This window comes from Xiphophorus hellerii, chromosome 17 (genome assembly GCF_003331165.1).
Source record: "Xiphophorus hellerii strain 12219 chromosome 17, Xiphophorus_hellerii-4.1, whole genome shotgun sequence".
Lineage (NCBI taxonomy): Eukaryota > Metazoa > Chordata > Actinopteri > Cyprinodontiformes > Poeciliidae > Xiphophorus > Xiphophorus hellerii.
The window spans coordinates 5,200,860-5,222,253 of record NC_045688.1 but is presented as its reverse complement, the minus strand read 5'-3'; the positions used below and the strand labels follow the sequence as shown (position 1 = coordinate 5,222,253).

At 37.3% G+C, this 21,394-nt stretch overlaps 2 protein-coding genes across 7 annotated transcripts in view; both read right to left on the bottom strand.

Annotated features, from left to right (window-relative positions):
- Positions 1 to 2,139, bottom strand: part of col7a1l (collagen type VII alpha 1-like) — a 75,289-nt gene extending 73,150 nt beyond the window's left edge. The window contains exon 1 of the mRNA XM_032589488.1: positions 2,063 to 2,139. The gene's annotated coding sequence lies outside the window, so the exon portion shown is untranslated. The remainder of the gene's footprint in view (positions 1 to 2,062) is intronic.
- A 4,423-nt stretch (positions 2,140 to 6,562) lies between these two features.
- lrguk (leucine-rich repeats and guanylate kinase domain containing) lies at positions 6,563 to 21,031 on the bottom strand. Of its 6 annotated transcripts, XM_032590042.1 has the most exons (21): positions 20,625 to 21,024; positions 19,822 to 19,920; positions 19,657 to 19,738; positions 19,398 to 19,498; positions 19,025 to 19,106; positions 18,046 to 18,170; positions 16,953 to 17,096; positions 16,243 to 16,323; positions 15,356 to 15,442; positions 15,161 to 15,267; positions 14,617 to 14,736; positions 13,683 to 13,779; positions 12,031 to 12,144; positions 11,703 to 11,904; positions 11,151 to 11,300; positions 10,287 to 10,393; positions 10,054 to 10,148; positions 9,657 to 9,719; positions 7,432 to 7,541; positions 7,294 to 7,348; positions 6,997 to 7,112 (listed from the first exon to the last, which is right to left on the bottom strand). In XM_032590042.1, exons 1-20 carry the CDS (start codon positions 20,814 to 20,816, stop codon positions 7,314 to 7,316), a joined length of 2,193 nt encoding a protein of 730 aa, XP_032445933.1. In that variant the 5' UTR covers positions 20,817 to 21,024; the 3' UTR covers positions 6,997 to 7,112; positions 7,294 to 7,313. The 6 variants fall into 6 exon arrangements, with proteins under 6 accessions (XP_032445931.1, XP_032445932.1, XP_032445934.1 ...); XM_032590040.1 differs by lacking the exon at positions 7,294 to 7,348 and having other exon boundaries at positions 6,563 to 7,112; positions 20,625 to 21,021; XM_032590041.1 differs by lacking the exons at positions 7,294 to 7,348; positions 9,657 to 9,719 and having other exon boundaries at positions 6,563 to 7,112; positions 20,625 to 21,025.
- Between the last annotated feature and the right edge of the window lie 363 nt (positions 21,032 to 21,394).

Here is a 21,394-nt window from a genome sequence, read left to right as displayed (position 1 = left end):
CTCACTGACTCCTCACTTCACATCTACTTTCCTCTAACCTGAAAAACAAGAGAAGGCAAAAGCATGCTGACTAGCTTTTCACCTTTTGATTCCGTTTATAATGTGGAATGCTCGTGGAATCACAAGTCAGGTCATATAGATTCAGAAGAGACTTCTTTGAAAGAAATGCTGGCGCTTACTGATAAGAGTCTGAGGAGCCAATATAAAAGTAAGAGAAAACCACACAAGGTGCCACTTATGTCAGCTAAGAACAGGAAGTAGATTTCAGAGAAATTGGAAAATTAAATGTTCTCTGTTCAATTAATCTCAATTTCATACAAATAGTATAGTCAGAATTGGGCATAAACATAGAAGCACAGATCTATCTTAGTTTGCATCAATAGTTTAGTGCAGATTAGTGGTGGTAGTACATGGGTAACCCTAAAAGTGGAAAAATTTTCAATCAAAGAATTCAAATATCTAAGTGGTGTGAAAACACACAGTCTTTCTATCTTACCAGGAACTTTGCATTGACTTCCATAAATTTTTCATTCATTCTAAAACCTAAACCTGATACTTATGCTAAGCCTAAACTGAACTCAGTTCATACCTTCGTCCTAAACTTGTCACCTAACCCAAAAAACAGCACTTCTTTTGAGGACTAGGCTTTGGGCCCCTTAAGGAGCAGTGAGTCCTCACAACATAGTATTTCTTGGAACGATGGGCTTTATAATATATCATACACACGCGTACACACGCCCCCACACACGCCTACACGCCTGTGGACCCCCCCCACACACACACCCCCACACAAAAAAAACAATTAGAAAGTGGAAATCGGTCACAAAACTCCCGTCACTGCATCTCAATCATTTAAAACCCTGCAGGCCTTAAAGGAACTTCTGGTCTGGATGAGGCTCTCAGACCTGCACAATAAAATGTCTGCTGTGCACAGAAAAAGCTCATAAAAACTGTAATTAATTGAATTTGTATTCCAAAAAAAAAAACACCAGGTACATATGAAAATGTTTATAGCACTGATGGAAACAAAGGAAGTTAACACAAGCCAAGTCGCTATCTGCCTTTTGAACTCTCTGCCCACTCAATACTTCTGTACATCAAGGAATTAAGTGTTCCTAAGTCTGCATTTTGTATTGATTATCACAATTATGCACTATTACCATCCTATTATCTGCACTGACTGCCTTTAATTACAGTGGAGAACAAGAGGAAGAGTGAAGATGGAGAGGGAGGGAGACGCTGAAAGTGAGAACGAGGCACTACACGGAGAGACAGATGAAGTGAGACGCCGCACCCAACTAATTAAAACAGAAAGTTTTTGTTTCAACGCTCTGACAGGGAATGAAAGTGGAGGGGAATTAATCTGCCTACAGGGAACACAAGCCTTACACACACACACTCAATGGGCCGTGGACTTATAGCAAAAAGGACTGCAGAGTGCTGTTGCCATAGTTACCAACTGTGGCAGCACATCATGCGACAGAGTTAATGCAGAGGTGTGTTTCATTTAAGCTTTCATTGTATCAGCAACCTGACCTCACCCAACGTCTTCAGCATGAGCACGCAGAACGAAAAGTCACGCAGATTAAAACTAAGTGTTTCTATTGGAAGAGATGAAATCTTTGCCAACTCTTTAACAGGTGGAAAACTATCCAAACAGAAAAAGATGAGATACTGCAAAAAGCTAAACCAGGGATGCCCAGTCCACTCAAAGTACTAGCCTGCAACTTTCAGATGCATCCTTTCAACTCACCCAAGAAAAACTGTACTCAAGAGTACCACTAAATCAAAAGGAAAAGACTGACACCCGACAAATTAAGAGTAACATGTTTACTAAAACATTACTTTAGTACTGAGTTTGTGTTTGACAATAATATCATATTTAATTTGTGAAAATTACACCACCAGACAGAAATATAAAATTATGTGCAAATTCTGCTGTATTAAAGGCTGAAATAAAAATATAAAAAAGGTGCAAATAACATGATTACCAGATAAATTCAACACTTTTCCAATTTTTTTTTTTTTTTTTTCAAATGAGTCTTAAGAAACCCATACTTACTGTAGGGCAGGTAATACAGTGGACCCATGTATTCACAACTTCCCACTAAAAAATAAAATCCATGAATACTTGAGACGCCATCTGAAAACACTTAGAATCGACTGTTTTAATAGCTCAGCCACCACATATATCTTAAAGTGGAACAGGGAAGGGGTGTGTCACATAAAATCGACTTATGAGCTTTACATCAAGTTATAATGGAAAACATACCTGGAGTCTTGCTTTGATTCTTTCATGCACATTTGAGGAATCCTTGAATCTCAGCATCAGCATTTAGCAAACACCTGGTGGAAATGTGTGTCTGCTGAGGTTAGAACTACTTCTCAGTCCAACGCTACTAAAAACAATTTTAATGGCATAATGAGAAGCATTGTCATGATGACATGCTGAAGGCAAAGTGTTGGACAAGATTACAAGCTTCTTAAAGAGACAGAGGTCAATTTCCAGGCATCAAATTACAAAGTCAAATTTCTTTTAAGTCATGTTTGGTATATACAGAATTTTTATGACAATAAAAGGCAACAGATACTTGATTGTGTGTGTATATATAAATATATATGTGCAATAAAACACAGAGTGGAGAACATCTCGACAGTCTCGCAGAAACTAAAATCTCCAGTTTTACTTACATAAATGTAATTGTTGGAAGAAAGTTCTGAAATTTCCATAAAGACACTTTTAAGTATTGCAGAAAACATTTGATAGCTAAAAACTACTCCCCCCCCCCACACACACACACAACTCTAAAGAATTAGTAATCATGGTAAAAGTGAAAAGCAAACGAAATGTATTAGCATGCAAGTCAGATCTAAGCCAAACACCAGTTTCTCTATTCAGTTTAAAACAATTATCAAAGACATTAAAAAATAATCCTACAGTATTCAACCTTACCAAATTATATAAGATTTACTGAAAAAAGGGAAAAATATTCTTTAAAAATTGTCTAAGTAGAAGGAATAACTTTATCTATAAAGATCGTCTTTCATCTTCTTCTTGCATCCAATTATGCTTCTTGTTGGACTTTATTCAAAGATTTAAACATATATTTTATCACAATATTATTCATTTAACCAACACACAACTTATAAATAAATATCATTACTGTCTCAGTGAGGTTGTCCCACTCTGGAGCGCTGACATAGAGAGCTGTAATTTTCTGCACCTATATTGCATTGTGGATGTATTCTAATTAAATAAATGAGGAAATCCAAAGCAGCGAAAAAACCAGAGTTCAATCAAATCCGGAAAACATTGATTTGGTCTCTGTGGGATGAAGTGTTTGTTCCTGCTAATCCCTCCTTCAGTGCACTGAGGGTCAGTTGTTACTATTACAGTTGTGCCTCCAACATAGCATTGAACATTCATAGAAAGTGCTCTGAAGTCCACTTTCAACTTTTAATTTTTATGAGTCCTCAAAAACAAATCTCTGTTAAATCAAACAGTTTCTGTGTTGAGATATTGTGGCAGTATCTCACAATATCTATGTTTCTTGAGGTTCTGCTGTCTGAATAAGAAAACAGTCATCAGGGAGTTTTGTTAAAATGGGTGGAGAAGGGACAAATTATTCTAAATAACACTGAAAAACAGCAGAATGTATTCTCATTACTGACAACTCTGACTATTCGCGCAATTATTTTTTTTTTAAAGTGTGAAAAACATTACTCCAGATGCTTATCTTAAATGCGCAGTTAACGACGAAAAGCGACATGTTTGCAGTGTGCCTTTCCTGATAAGAAATAAAGCTCTAAGTTTTGCAGAGATATTTCTATCACACTGATTCACTCCGAAGATAACTTTGCATGACCTGAACGCAACCCCTGAGCTAAAATTGAAATCTGCTGTGTTAGTCAAACTGATGTACTGCTGCTTCCAATTACTTCCTAGCATCCAATTCTGCTTCTAGTTACAACTCCTTCTGGAATGGAAATATAGATTAATTCCCCTTTCCTTTCATTTCTCGAGTATCATGAAACATATTCATAAGACAGAGATCTTCAGCTTTGTGTAAATTGATACCGTGCTTCTGCATATCTGTGCCAGAGTGGCTCAAACCTCCTCACACGTAACCCAGCAGCAGGTCTGTTTTTTGCAGAAAATGTGATCTCCTTTTCTATCTGGTGAAATATGTTAGTTTTGATGACTTATGCCAAAAGGGAGGGCTTACGATGCATTTATTTTTCTGTCAAGACGAATGGAGCTGCATGGAAAAGGTGATGTTCTGCATAGAAATATAACGCACAAAGCCAGGAGGTGTAGATAAAAAAAACCCACAGCTTTCACTGTAACTCATGCTACGCAAGCAATCAAGACTCAGAATGAAAAGCAGGAGCTCTTCACCTGCTCATCCACCTCTCTTTATTCTCGCCTTTGAACAGACTCGCATGCATACCTATCTAATGCAATGCTAATTCACAGGAAGACAACATGTTAGCCCATGATAAGCTGCAGAGGCACAGACTGCAGTGTAAGTAGGTTAGACCCCAGGAGCCCTGAAGACACAGTCTGGCTTTCGAACTTTTAAAGAATTATGACAGTGTTGCAACATCTGCTGCCTCAGAGGAAGAACGACAGTGATGAATGGCCAGGTGTGCCTAGTTGGCGCGCGTGTATGTGTGTAAACTAAGCTGCACACATCGAGAGTGCAGGAGACAAAGGACCCACAGAGTGAGTGTGTGTGAGTAAATCCACATGCACTTACAGACAGGCTGGCTGGCTGAGGGACCGCTTTAATAAGCAATGCATACATCTGTGGCAGATGACAGTTTCTGTTTGCTAAGAATCACTAATTAACGGTGTATGTAAGCATCCATGGCAAGTGTGCACCATGCGAACTGTCAGAGACACACCAGCGTGTTTGTGATGGTGCACCGTTTAATAGCCACCAACCACGTCCCTATGAATGCATGTCCAGATGAATAAATGATCCCCCCCGGAACAGATAAAGATTAATGATGTATTTATCATCCAATGACAAGAGCTTTATGCGGCACATTCAAGATCAGTATCTTGACTGCAGCTGTTAAAGCCCAGCTGATGAGATCGTTGAGCTGTAGAGAATACAATAGCCCTTCACTGTCAGAAAAATAATTGCTACGCCACTGAAACCTGACGTGCGCCACATACTTGTTCTACGATCTGCAGTCAGGAATCTCTACATTATGGACAAAAGCTCTTCAGGACACATGGATACACTGCAGGTGGAAAAAGACAAGACATTTATTCACTGTTGCACATCAGTTAGGATCATCAAAGTTCAAAGTGTCAGCGAAATAAAATATTTATGTTCAGTTTCAATGCTTTCTCTCGACTTGTGTCAAACATTTTGGGTTTCTTCCCATGATCTTTTCACAATAGGTTGCTGGAATTATGGCTCATGCCTCCTGAACTGGTGCAACTTGAGTCAGGATATAGCCTGTTTGTTTGCACACAGTTGGTGCGGTCTACTCTTTTTTTTTTTTTTATCTGAATGAAGTCAGGGTTTTTACGGAAGAGGATTAGGGCCACCGAAAGAAAAAAAAAGAATTCTGACTTTAAAGTTAGAATTCTGACTTTAATCTCAGAATTCTTTTTTTTTTCTTTTTCGGTGGCCCTAATCCTCTTCCGTAGGGTTTTATGTCAGCTATTCTAAAATATGGGCTTCGCGGTCCTTCAGCCACGTCGTCACTTACTTGGCAGCGTGCTTATGTATTTTCGAGACCCATTTGGAGTCAAGTATTAACATTCTGATGTTATGAGTCCATGGAAGCAGAATAAACTGGATACCAAATTAAACATTAAAGTTACCATGCTTTGTGTGAGAAACTAGACTAAAAACAGATATGGGGACGGATTTTAGCAAGTAAGAAAAACAACCGTGGGACAAGCTCACCTGGTACTAATGGAAGCAGCGTGTTGTCCAAACAGCTCCGTCCTCTGCGCAACCTCAGTGTAAGACTTCCAGTTGAGTTTTTACTAAAGGTATGCGTTTCCTTATAGTAATAATTTTGTATCACGCGTCTTCACTGTTGTTTCATTTCTCTCGGTCGGCTCACACAGGTGAAGCTCATCAGCCAAATCAAGTCAGTGTGCATTTGCTGCATCGGGACATTTGAGCATCTACAACTTACGTTGGTTTCTCCACCAAGATGTAGGTGGACTTCCAGGAACTCTTGTCACGGGAGGTATTGTTTTAACATTTTAAAATTAAACATCCATGTTTTTTTCTGTGGTATTTTTTTTTGTTGAAAAGAAGCACATTGTTTTCCAAACAATGTGCAAACTCAAGTATAACCAGACGGTCAAATACAAAAGACGGGACAAACCTGAAGAGGTACCAATGAGAATTTGGTTTTATTTTATTTTTTCTTTAACTTTTTGTTAAAATGTAATAATGTTAGAACACATAAGAAAATGACTAATTCTTTATGTATATTGTTGTTTAATTGAAATATTGCCACATATGAGCTATTGGTTTAAAAGAGAGTGTCACTAATATTTTCAGAGAAAACACAAAGTTCACAATTTAAACTGTCTTTAGCCTCTTTTATTAACAAGTAGAAGCAGCAGTTTTGTGTGTATTCCCTACTAAACATAAAACTACCTTAACTCTGAGATTTATAAAAGCCTGTCAATATTTCCAAATCCAGAATGACAGACAGTGAAAGCTCAACAAGACAAACAAGAGTAGCATTATAGTACTATTTTCTTCCTTCCGTCTTATCAGCAGATTTTCTTGCTCTTACAGTCTAAACGAATCACAGACATATCTGTCTATAATGCATCTCTAAACAAAACACACCTGGGAAAGTACAAAAAATAGAACAGAATAAATCCCAAGGTAATGCTAACTAAGAACATTTTCATTTTTGAAATACAAACTACTTTCAAATATTTTCTGCTTTGTTTAAAAAAAAACAACAACTAAATCTTCTATGAAAATCATCCCTCCACATTTGCTCCTTCGTTCTTTTCGACGGGCCGTTATGGGTAGATTCAAGGTGTCTCAGGTGGCGTGACTTCACGATTCTTATGTCCAGGCTAGACTGGAGGCAGGATGGACCCATATTGCAATCTGAAAAGTTGGAGCCAAGAACAACAGATTGCTCAATTTCTGCATATGGAATGTCAAATGTTTGCACTGCTGCCTGGAAAAATCTGATTTTTTTCATTGGCTACATGTAGAGAAAGTAGCATCGCTGTTGTTCTCCTATGGCTGTAGGCAGTGTTGTCATAAAAACTAGAATTATACTCACATCATCTCATAGCCAATCATTTATGGATTTGCCTTTGGTTTCATGCATTTATTTTCTAGTAAAAAAAAAAAAGTCTTTATTTTCTTTTTATTTCATACACACATGCAAATGTCCTAACTTAAAAAAAAACATACTGACCGTTGAGCATTTCTGTGGTGTGTTCCAATAGGGTTCTCTCTAGAGGTTCAACAGTGCCACCGAGTGACACGGGAACATCTAAAGCTGAGGCGGCACGAGATACTTCTGAGCTGCATGTAAAATAAGATGAAGTAGAGGTGAAAGGTCAAATTAAGTGAAAAACTTGACTGTCCACCTAACTGACTGGCTAGACAAACAGACTGAATCATAAGTCAATGCTAACTCTGAAGGAGCTATAGAGGCATACAGGTCTGATGAAGGAATCTATTATAAAAGTAACTATTAGTTTCCAATAAGTCTGACCTTTGTGGGAGAGTTGCAAAAAGAAAGCTATTGTTAACAGAATTGCATAAGAAGGTCTGTCTGTGGTTTACCAGGAGAATAAGGTTAAAGAAAACAGCACTGTAGTGTAAAACACAATCTATGTGTATGCACAAGTCAAATTTATATGTGTAGCATATATAAATTTATATGCTACACAAATTTATATGTGTAGCATATAAATTCAAAGTGTTTTCTACAAAACATGATGCATAGTCCGATAAAAAGAAATATTAAAATGACAAATTTAAGAAAAATAAAAAGGGAAGAAATGTCAGACACGATAAATCAGTCTTTGGCCTTTATGCAAAAGCTGGAGTAAACAGTAATGATGTCAGTCCTCATTTACATGAGCAACAGCTTCTGCACATTTCAAGCTTTCACGCAGTCTGTTCCAGAGGTGAGGAGCATAAATGTTGCCACCCCTATAGCAGAGTCAACGTTGCAAACAATGTTGAAAATCATGTACCACGTTTTCCTACCAACTAGCGACCTGCACCCGAACGCATCCTGCCTTGTACTCATATAAGCACCAGCCTTCCCTACAACCCTGTAAGAATCAGCAGTGATAGAAATGGCAGGGAAGGCTGTTTTCCTTTCACTTCACAATAATGTGTGATATCTTATTGGTCAATCAAATGAAATTCTAATAAAACACATTGAAGTCTGTGGTTGTAAAGAGAAAAAATGTGAGAAAGGCCCTGTACATCTCATATTTCATTCTAAAGTAACAATGTACAGTTATATATTATAAAAAGAAAATCCACCTTGAGTGTAAGTGTGCACACAGGAATGTCATGACCTGCAGAAGCAATAAAATCTGAATTTATGAGTGGGTGTGCTGGTGTGTAAAAATGTCCAACTGAGCATGTAGAGAAAATGTGAAGACATTTGTCCCCACGTGGCTCATTGGAAGAAAACGAGATCTATAAAATGGGAAAAAAAAGGGAAAAAAACGCTTCAAGGATGCTAATAATGCTTCAGGGTGAGAAGCAACAAGTCTCCTCTGAAAACATTACCTCTCTGTAAAATGAATTAACTGGTTTTACAGTTTAGAGGGTATCTCCAGTGTTGAACTATTAATCCATTTGTTTTTCTCTGAGATTTACACTGGTTGGCTTAAGTCAGCAGTGCCTGAAGTGTGGCCTGGATGGAAAAGTTTTTATTTTTAATTAGTGTAAAAGTATTCATAACAGATTAAAACCTTTGTACAACTGGAAATGTTAGGTACAACACAAAGTATTTATCTTTTAATAAACATGCTTTTTGCATTTCCTTTAATTTAATAGAAGATAGGATGACATCTGTCCAGGGCCTTTTACTCAGAAGACTTTCGTGTACTAAAATCAGCTTTTAAGAAATGTATAAATCTCCTAGAGAATTGCACTTAAAATACTGTATGTTCAGCTTATTGTTGAGAGGGAAAAATATCAATATATTTTTGCCACACAAAAAAAAGGGGGTGGGGAGTGCTGGAGAATCCTCTTTTGCTAACAATTTTCACCAACATGACAAAATATTTCTTATTTATTAGTTTTTTTTTTCCAGTTATTTGTTAATTCTTACATTGTGTGTGAATTGTGAGACAGTTATTTTTTGTTTTTAAGCATATGCACTGACTGATGGCACCTTTTAAATTTCGTTGTTCTTGTGACAATGACAATAAAGATCTATCTATCTATCTATCTATCTATCTATCTATCTATCTATCTATCTATCTATCTATCTATCTATCTATCTATCTATCTATCTATCTATCTATCTATCTATCTATCTATCTATCTATCTATAATGTTATACAAACACCGGTTTAGGTTATTAACTTTACTCCACTGGCTTGGATAAGGGAATCTGGAAGCATTTATGAACATAATTTTGTTTTTCACAGTTTTGTGTTGACTGACCTGCTAATCTCCTGAGTATGGGTACCAGGATCTTGATCACGTTCCGCTGACGCCGCATTTTGGCTAAAACAAGCAAAACTAGGCTAATTAAATTTAGAACCACATATTTCAGACAAACTAGCACGCTTAGCAGTTTTCTAAATATTCCTCTGATGACTGCTTGTTTTTATGGACAGGTTGCCAAAATGAACAACGGCAAAAAGCTCCGAGCACATTAACAAACAGTTGGGCTTAAATAATTTAGACGCCTGGTACTTCACCCTCAATGTCAAACTCATACTGAGCCATTAAAATGCAGTTATTATAGGAGAAGTGTTGCGATTACACTAAATTGGCCCAACATTGAATGCCTACTTTAAACTAGGCCCTGGAGTGAGGTGGAGTGGCTGCCACTTACCTGTACTGTTTGAAGAGGTGGCTGTGCAACCCTGGTTTCTTTCCAACAACAGCTTCCCTCGCCAGCTCCTCTCGCTTCCTCAAGGAGGCAAGCTCCTGCAGAAAGAGAAAAAACGGAAACACCTCGATAGCAGCCAGCTGAAAATGACTTCTTCCTACATCTGGTTTCAGATGTATGTTCTAATTCCACTTGCAGGCTTTGCTGCCATGCTGTGCTTTAAGAGACAAACTCACAATCAATGTTTTTTGACAGCTGGAATCTGCCTGGACTTTAGCTAAGCTGGTTTCGATGGTTGGGCCAGGGAGTGACTCTGATTCTACCGGTGTTGCTGGTTCCTCGACTGAAACAAAGCCTGAAACATTACTTGGAGAGTGTGGCATTCACATTTTTGTTGTCACAGCTTAGTACTTGAACACCAAAACAACCAAAAATAGCAATGGTGGTCTTAGCTTCTTTATGAAGAAGAGAGTTGGAATTTGTAACCTTTAATATAAGAGTTTGGTGACAGCTTTTTTCATTCAACTTGCTGTGCATCATTATGTTTTCTTGGGAACCTAATAACATAACAGCTTCCACTTTGCTCTAAACATGATAAAATAAGCCAACTATCTAATATAAGCCTAATCTCTTTCTTAGTGCGTGGAAATTTACGGTCAACAGTAAATGATGGTTTGCAGGCAAATAAAATCCACCCTAGATATCCTGAGTTGATCACACAGTTGCTCTGATGGCATTAAGTTGATGGGTGCTGCCACTTCACCTTGAATTAAATTAAATTATGAATCAGATTTGAAATTTTTTTTATGAACATTTAGCTTAGAATTTCATCCAAAATACATAACTACTGATATGCCATTTGTATATGTTGTCATTATGCAAATGGCAACATTTGGGAACAAACTAGGGGATACAATATAAAGATGAGTAGCTGGCCATAAGGTAAGATTGACTAACATAATATCTGGTAATTTAAAGCCTAACAATCAATAATCATGTGTCCTTTCACAAAACAAGTATTTCAAATCTTTAAATCTGCTGACGAACTGGAAAACTAAAAAGAGAAACGCCTCTCAAACTACTGTCAGAGGAGAATTCACCGCTGCTCTTCTCTTTTTCCACCTCCTCTTCCTTTGGTTTCTCCTCCTCCTCTCTCGTCTTCTCCTCCTCCTCGTCCTCCGACAGCTCCTCAACAAACATGTAGTCCTTCACTATTTCCACCAAGGCCTGGTAAGCTTCTTCATAGTTATCTAAATAAGTACAGACATAAATAAACACACAAGGAAGTTGGGTCCTGAACAGAGCCAGTGCATCCAACATCAAAGAGCAATGAATCAAAGATATGTAGATGTTGACCTTGGTGTAATGAGGGGCTCGCTAGCACTGCATAAAATTGATGAATGTCTTACACTCACTGTTTGTTCATCTCATTAAGAAAACAGCTAACAGGCTGAGTGCTATCAAGAGGCAAGATAAACACAGTGATCCTGCAGCTAAATGTGGATTTTACCGCAGCAAGTTATTCCACCTACCAATATGCTTAGAATGCACTTAAAGGACATTATGTGTAAAAAGTTTAATTTAGGAGAAATTATACTTATTTGGAATTTAAAAGCAAACACTGCACAAATACATTTTCCTTTGCATTTTACCACTTGGAATGACGTTGTCGAAGAATCCTGGACGTTCTTCATTGGTTTTTGAATAGAGGGGCACACGTTGCACTGCAAGATCAATCTGTGACTGGGTGTAACGATTAGTGCTTTTCATGTGGGTTATGAACGTCTCTATTTCCGTGGGTATAAGCAGGATGTATCGAGGCCTAAAGCAAGTCTTCTTTAGACTGAAAACACCCTGCAAAAAAAAAAGCACAATTGCATTTATTTGACAAATTATTAATGGTGTTAAACTTTTATTCTTAAAGCAGTCCCAGAATACACAGAACGAAATCTTCTTTAGATATTAGTTTTACACAAGTACCTCCAGCTCCATATGTAAACAACAAACCACTCCATAATTTGCTACTTCCTCTATAGCATCTCTGCTGAGGCCAAACAGATGGCTGCCGTAATGCATGGTCAGGAGAAATTTACCCTTACATTAAAAAGAAGAAGAAAAAAGAAGCTTTAGTTTACATGGAAAGCAACAGCAAACATAAATACATACATTCCCAGCATGTTCTGTCAAGCTTAACAACCTGAAGCCATTTGCCCACCCACTGAAATGAACTTTTGACCTGGTAGTCAGGGTGAAATCCTCTTTGTTATTTCTCACCTTAAGGTAAACCTTACAGCCTTAAGATTACTTGTTTTTGAAGGGCTGCAAAATTCCTGACTTTCAAGACGCAACAAACAACTATAAGCATGCAAGTCAATTTAGCATATTGTTAAACCCATAAGTTGTCAGTTTGGTTGAGTAGTCAGAAATGTAAAATAAATATCTGACTTTGGCTATGTCACAATTGATTTAATGACTTTAATGTCAAAACAGGAGAACATATGCAGTTGTGAAAAAATTAGAACACTTCATAATTTTTTTTAAAATCTGTACTCTTTCTGGTTAAACTCTAATCTGTGATTAGAGATGAGAAAAAAAGAGTCTGCCCACCATGATATTACCGCCACCATGTGTCACTGTGGGATCAGTGTGGGGATGTGAGAGAAACCTTATTAGTAATCTGATCGGAATACCCTGGTCCACATGTTTGTTGTGTCAAATTATATAGTTTCAGATTATATCGGTTTTATTTTATCTTGTTTGCGGTCCTTCCAAAACCCAAGAAGTGTTTCAAGATTGTGTGGAAAAGCCCATCTTGGGACTAAAAGGCAGAGCTTGAAGATTGAGAAATTTAAAAATGCAGGACGTCACTGAACCAAAAAGCTGGCTACAGAAAAGTGGAGGAATAAAAACACAGGAAGGATCAAACAGGGGCAGGGATTGATTGTAAATTATCTGGTGCTGGAGAAGACAAAATGCATCAAAACTGCTTCAAAGCCATTCCTGTGTAAATCACAAACACACAGTCCTCTATAAATTATCTCCCACCAACCTTACATAACAGCTGACTTGACAAGACAGTGAAGATGGAAAACAAATGTGTTCAGGACCCAAGGACACATTTGGCTTCTTCCACCAGTCATAAATTCTGATTTCAGATGCTTATGTGTATACCTACGTTATGGGAAATTCTGAGCAGCAATCAGCATACCGTTACCTCTTGTCTCAAATAATTCAAGTGGATTTGATACCTCATCCTTAAAACTGAGTTAAATAAAATTAAATTAATATGGTCTAATGAAATCTCAGAAAAACATTATTATGGTAAAGGTACTGATGGAAAAAGAGCCACCAAGTTAATAGAAAAATCAGTTCACCCGAGAAAAACTAATTATCTCCACAACACATTAAAACCAGCCTGTGAAATCAATTTGAAACTTGCTGAGGGAGACGTGGGAATCGAGCTCACTTAAAACATAATTTATCAAGAATCCTGGGTGTGTATTTTGACAAAATCTGGGAAATATTCATTTATTCTAATTATTTGTGAGACTACAAATGCAAACTACTGCTAAAAAACGCGCCTAAAAGTCTTAATCTTTAGTTTGTCACAAACAAAGGGGAAGGATTCTCACCATGAGAAATAAGTTCTGAAATTCGTCTTCACTGACAAAATGATAATCAACCCCGTTCTCCTCTTCAGGGTAGGGCTGACGTGTAGAGTGACAGATGCTGTGAAATATGAACAGTTAGTTAGTACTTTGAAGTAAATCCACATGCGTTCTAACAAATTCAGTGCTGCAAAAAAGTATTCACGCCCTACAGCCTTCTTTTCTGTCAAGTTAGATTTCAGATAGATTCCATACACATTTTAAAAACAGACTAGGAAAACCCAGATTAAGATTCTTTTACAAAAGGAAAAAGCTATTCAAACTAACTTGACACGTTGTGAAAAAGTAAAAACCCCTATACCCTAAAACTGGATGTACCAACATCAACTGTTGGCAACACTTAGGAATGAGTGTTTGCTTTAATTTAGATTAAACCTGGACTTTAAAAGGGTGACTCAAAATACTTATTTTTTTTCTTAGTGATTGAAACTTGCAGGTGTGCTGTGGATCACTGCCATAGGCCACATAACCTTTGACCCTGCATGAACCTTTTGCCCAGCACACAGTCTCGGATGGGTTTTATTTTACCTGGGCAGATGAATCGACTATCAAGCTTGGCAAAGGTTTTATTTAAGGTAAGGATTATTTAGTTTTATCATTCACGTACATGCATTAATGCACGCATGCATACATTGGCAGGAGGGGAGATGAAACCTTTTTTCCACCTCTAAAAGGAAACAGTCCCTTTGATGGATATTGCGACCCACAAGCTAAAATGCATTCCCAATTACATTAGAATAAGGTTTTCTGATTATTGTTTGGAGAACTCAAGTTTCAATTAAGGGCCATATGGTGATTTTCAGATCAAAACAATTGGTTGTTTCGGTTAAACAGACCAAACACCAGATATGATAGACAAGAAGAATATACGTATTATTAAAAGCTCTATCAGACTGACCCGACACCAAAGTCTTTGCCAAACTCCTGACACAGTCTGCGAACCAAGTCTCCTTTCCTACAGCCTTCAGGGCCCGTCACCACCAGCATTGGGTATGGGGTGTTTGGAGTAGGCATTGTGCTGCACGCAATCAGACAAAAACACACCCTTTCTTCATCGACTTCCATCTTATATGCATAATTTAACACTCGTTTCCCTTTCCAAGGAACATAGGTAAAATACTACCGCAAAATAATGAAAACCACTGCAGACTTTTATCAACTGAAGATCAATGTTCTCAAAAATATAAGTGCTGACACAAGCAAAGTAGATAAGACATCTAGAGAAATCTGTGCTTTATATCTGAAAACTATCTGTGTAAGTTATTTTAGATGTGATGATAAGTTGTTCAGGGTAAATGATAAGTAGGAATAGTAAATTATGCAACATGTTTGTATTTTTAGAAACTAAATCATAAAGCTAGTTCATCTAGCAAACATTTCAAAAATAATAGGTGAAATAACAGGTGAAATCTAACACAAAATATTGAAATACTCATTCAAACCTTTGATAGAGAACCTGTGGCTGTGCCATTTGGTGAACCATGTTTGTGATGTGATCTGTTGCTGCTACTATGTCCATAGGAGGGCCAAACATGTTCAGTGAAGACACCTAGAATTTGGGGTTTGTAATTGGACACATTAAATATTCTACATACACAATTTACATAAACAGTGACATTAATTATGTAGATTCTCACCTTTTCTTCAACAGTGACTTTCTTATTGTCCAGTATTGATAAACCTCGGTAGAGAAAGATGACTTTCAGTCTGTAGTCATGGTGCTCCTAATGAGTATGAATATTTTGCATATTACAAAAGATCCAACAACACTAATTCCATGAAAAAAAAATGTATCTGCAATGTTATGTTCATACTTTTAAAACTTGAAAACAAAATAAATAAATAAATAAATCTGGAGGTTCCTACAAAAACTCTGTTGATATTGCTTATATTAAAGAGGTCAAACTTATTAGCTTCCCATTTGAAAATGTGTTTTTCAAAAATTTCCAAAGTGCTTTTGGGAAACAGCACGTTGATTTTTCAATACAACTTTTCCAAACAAACATTAATTTACTTTACGCACAGAAACAACATTCTTTCCCAAAAAACTATCACGGCCAAAATTATTAGCCCCCTTGAGAACTGACCTTTTTATTTAGTCAAAGCACAAACTACTGTTGTGAAATCATGTAGTTTCACTTTGTAATGCCCACAGCTGAAATCATTGAATCGATAAAGGTAAAAGGTTACCCTACACTTTATTCACAGTATAAAATCCTCACCAAGGGTTTGAGCTCCCACTTGAGAAAACATCATGACAAAAACAAACAGATTCAGTTTAGACTTGAGAAAAAGAATTGATGCTCACAAAGCAGGAGAAAGATATTCAAAGTAATCACAGTGTTTCCAAAATGAAGAAGCTTGAAAAAGCTTTCCCAAGCTTGAAAGAGATGGGTCAAAGACCTAACTATCCAGTTAAATGGATAGACAATTGAATATTGGCATTAGGGGCTAATAATTTTGACTTCAACTGTATTTTACATTCTCATGGGTGAAGACTCTTGTATGTAAATATTTCAGTTACCTGCACAGGGTTTTCCAGCAGATTGAGGTTTGACAGCATCAGTAGATCAATGGCATGTTTTAGATCTTCAATTTCCATAATCTGAAGAAAAAATAATATTTCTTTTGTCATTTGCCTTGGATGCTAAAACTTGAAAAATAAATGTTACCTATAATTACTTTTGATGCAAGCTTTACACATCAAACTGATGAACAGAACAAACAGATCTGAAGAGAATAAACAAAAAAATAACTTAACCTTTGACCTACAGTTGTGTTTAAGATAATTATCTTCTCAAGACCTTCCTCAAGTATTTCTTCACAGAACTGAATCACAGGGCGTAATCAGTTTTTCATCCACTGCTTCTACATTTTGGCTCTTTTTATCATTAACGTTTTAAGAAACTATGATCCCATGTAAAACGGTGACTATTATTTGTCTAAAGTTGGATTTAGCTAATTTTCAAGCCTGTTGTGAACTATATTACTACATTACATATACTGTATGTACTAGATATAATATGGCAAAATTTAGGAAATGAAAAGTTTCTTACTTTTTAACTCTATAATTTTGAGTGGTTTTTTAATGTTGTGTTTATTGAGCTCAATCTTATTTCATAATATATCCCAAATTTTTGATTTTGAATCTAGAGTTGCAAGTAAGAAGGCAGGTATACAATATATACATCTACAAAGATGATGGAGATCGTTCTGTCTTGTTGCTGAAGGTACCTGGTTATTCTCCAAGTTGAGGAAGTATAGATAGCGGAGATTCTGAATTCCTGAAAGAGAGGTGATGCAATTCCTCGACAAATCAAGAACCTGTATGTTCTGTAACTTCTCCAACCCTTCAACGCAGTGAAGCTGGTTTCCCTTCTAATACAAACAGCAAACAGGGAAACATTAATGATAATGTATGTGCAGAAAGTCCTTTTTATACTTTCATTAATAATTCTGTTAGGAATGATCTATACAGTGCCTGAGCTTTGTTACCCTCATTACTGAGCTGAGTGACAGGCCTGGCTCTTTGCTAAATGCTGACCGGCCTGGACTGACAGCTAAACAGCTGTTGAGGGGCTAGCACAGCACGCTGACGAACCAAAGAACAAGACCTGGGCTCAACAGTCTTGTCAGCCTGATTCTCTATCTATTCTACTGACAAAAGTTGTTATCCAACTGCCTGGCCACACCTGGGCCTGCTCTTGCCAAGCATCCTGCCAGACAGAGGGTTGCTGTCAGCAGGGGAGGGTGACCGTGCTGGTCCCTGGAAGCTCTGGGTCGGCACTGTGATGTGCTGGGAAACAGACTGGCTGACAATGCCATGCTGCTTTAGGAGGGCGCATTGGGGAAGGAGCGGGGTCAGGAGCAGGACGAGATGGATGCTGGATGGATAGGGGAATGTGTGCAGGCTGAATTCGGTCCAGGTAAAGTCAAAGACCTGGTCCCTAAAGGAAGCTCCAGAGAGGGGCAGATGCAGCCAGACCAATAGATGCTGACAATGAGAAAAACACGGAGGGCCTAGAAAATGCACACACACCCACACACAGAACGACTAAGAACAGGGGGGGAAAAGGCATGCTGTTGGGCCATATGGTGATGTTTGTTAAGTGTTAAAATGTGGCAATAACCTAAGAGCACAGATTAAGAACAGCAAAGGAGGACAGAAAAAATATGAAACTGAGCTTGTTTCAAAGAAAAGTAAAGTTCAGAAACATTTTCAACATTAGGTAAAAAATAGAGATTTCATTTAAAATAATTCTTAGCAAATATAGATTTATATGTAAACATTGGAAGTTTTGAATGCTGCAAAATAATAAAAACTTACCAGGCAGAGATATGTAATAGGCAAATTGTCCAGGTTGCTGATTTTTGAGATTTTGTTGTAAGCCAGGCTGAGATGGTTGAGCATAGAACAATCTGTAAGACCGCTGACTTCAGAGAGACAGTTGTCTGAGCAAATGATTAAGAAAAAAATCCTTTTAGGTGAACAATAACTTGTTATGCATAAATCAGATTTGGAGTACAAAAAACATCTTTCTGAAAAGATAAGTTGATGGCAACATTTCACAAGTGACATTTCACAGTACTGGCTTGTGTTTTCAGTAAGGCTGTCAACCGACAAATACAAACAACATTTTTCAGGCATCTTAATAAACTAGAATATCTATGTGGACATTGCAATAGGGAAATAACTACTTTAAAAGTAATTGACTAGTTTCTTTTTTATTATAATTAAATGCTTCAGTAAACCAAATAGCATTTTTCTATAAAAGATAAGCGAACTAAAAACAAAAACAAACAAATAATGATGATGGGGGAAAAAAGCCATCCAAACAAACCTGGCCCTACTTGAAAAAGTAAATACCCCCCATGGCTGTGCCACCCAACAACTGATATAAAGCATTTGCTCTCTTTCCATGACTGTGAAATAATTTTAGCCCACTCTTCAGCCTCATACCATCACACTATGTTATTTTTATGACAGAGGTAATGGGATGAACACCTAAAAAAAGATTCGGTTTTGTCTCATCAGTCTTTTTTTCCCCTAGTCTTTGGGATAATCAAGATGTTCCTTCTTCAATCCAGACAAGGCCCACATCAAACTCTTGCTTTTACAAGTCGCTGAAGTTATATTTTGTACCATCAGTACACTCTGAAAGCATTAAAATAAAGAAATAAAGTATAATTTATAGTTTAATGCAGATTTTAGTGAATGGAAACTTCAGACCATAGGAGTTTGTTAAAGCATCAGGAAGCGATGCGATGACATCCACAGTCATTAAAGTGAATGACTGCAAGGATACAGTCCAGATTCAGCTGACGCAGGCAGAGAAAGCCTGCCAGATTCTTTATGTCTGGTATTCGGTTATGGGAGAAATTTGCCACCTGGAAATCAAAAGAAAGTAGTAAACTTTTAACAAACAACTACCAAAATTTGCAATGTACAACTTATTTTGTACATTGCAAAAGAAGTACAAAAAGAAGTCCACTGCAAAGAATTGCAATGAACTCTTTGCAAAAGTTCATTGAAGGGCAGTTAATGCCTTGTAAGCAAATTCAGAGCGACTACAGATGGGCTATGGTAATCCAGGCCTATCTTAAGGGAATAGTGCTAGAAAATGAGGCCCAAGCCACCAATCAAATGTTGTCTTATCCTGTCAGTTCAAGGTCCTGCACCTCTAGGTACCGGAGTGGCTGGAATTGAAAGAAGTTGGAGATTTCATTGTGGGACACATCCAGGTAGATAAGGTGGGGTATGTGGTTCAGGCAGGATATATCTAGAAGTTGTGATGAAATGTATTAAAATTAGAATAAATCATTTAGTCATCATTTGTCAATACATTATACCGCAGGAAAGGTTGGATTATAATTTGCATGTTTGCCGTATTGCACAAAATCATGTATGAAAGTAAATGAAAAATGGAAAAAATGTTACCTTCTATGTTGTTGTGTTGCAGTTCTAGCTTTTCAAGATTGACATACTTGCATAACAAAGATATGTCTATAAGACTGAGATTCTGGAGCAGAAAAGAACACATTTATGAATAAAGTTAATGAGACTTCAATCAATCAATGTCTAGGTTGTAGGTACACATCTCACAGGTATGGATAGGTGGCACAGAACTTGATGCTGCCCGGTCAGATCAAGTCCAAGATGGGATAAACCTTCACACACCATTTCTTCGGTTAACACCCCCTCCTACGGTAACATCAAAAAACATTTTTTTAAAGGATTAGTAGTCCATGCTGTTATGCTCAAAGTTCTTGAGACACCGTCAGATTTAGATTTTTAGCAATTGTTTAAGTTAAACAAAGTGGAAATAATCATAACCTTTTTGAAAACTGTATTGTTTTCTTCCAGAAACAATACCCATCCTTCTTTGGCATTATAACTTAGGAGAAGTCTGGTTCTTTTTCAACTGGAACCAAACATCTTGCTTGGATGAAACTGACATTGCATCTGAATCTGCTACGGCTCAAAACTACTTTGAGTGTAACTGTATGCACAAAATTCACAGTTTTCTATTAAGGTATTTGAAAACAAATATTTTAAGACAGCTGACTTCTGTGAGGTCAACACATATCAAAAAGAGAAAATACTCACCTACTTAATATTTAAAATTCTGCTTAAACAGAGAATCCAGTCTGTAGCCGTTAATGCACTTCTCATAACTTTAAAATAATCAACCGTTAGACCTTTCTATTCAGTTTGGTTGCCTTTAACTCAAAGTTATCTGCATTTTTCAGTGCCGTAACGAGGTGAACATAAAATAAATACATAAAAATACACCATTGTTACTATTTTTTTTTTGTTGAAAATGTTACCGTAAAAGAAAACTATGTGCAGGAGTTTTAAGAATATGTTCCGTTTAGATTTATTCAAGTCAACATAAACATTTTTACCTTTACTTCGACGATTTCTTTTAACGCCTCTGGTTCTTTTAACGTCTCTGGTTCTTTTAACGCCTCTGGTTCTTTTAACGTCTCTGGTTCTTTTAACGCCTCTGGTTCTTTTAACGTCTCTGGTTTGTCCAGTGGCTCCGCGCTTTCCTCTGGAATCGTAAGAAGTTGCTGCTCCTGTAATTCGTCCTCCATTGTGTCAATACACAAATAAACCGCTGACGTGTTTTTGAAAGATAGCTTTTAGAGGAAAACTAAGTGGGTCTAAGTACGCGTCCAATAAACAGCCAATTCTTTGCCTTCCAAGGTTAGCTTATCCCAAGTCAGGCAAAGTTGTGTCGGTTGACTACCATGGCAACCGATCAAAAGATGAAGTGCATTTTGGGCCTTGTAGTTCTTTTGACAGCAACGTTTTAGAGACTTAGAACAAGGTATAAGTAGCAATTGCCTTAAAAATAATACTAGGAGAGAAAATGGCTGGGCTTTCCAAAAAGTATTTACACCTACTGAACATATTTCTGTTCATTAGGTGAATGGAAGTCCGCATTTTCATGGACTTCATTTAAGTTTTTCAGAGATAGACCAAAACAGGAGAAAACTGCAATATGGGGGGAAAAAATGATGGATTGTGTTCTGAAAATGGCAAGTGGTCATTCACGCTCTGTCATGGGGACACAGTAAGCTAAATACAGTAAAGTTAAGGAGACATAACTTTATGGAGGCTGCAAAATACGTGATATTGGACTGAAATTCACCTTCCTGCATACACCAAC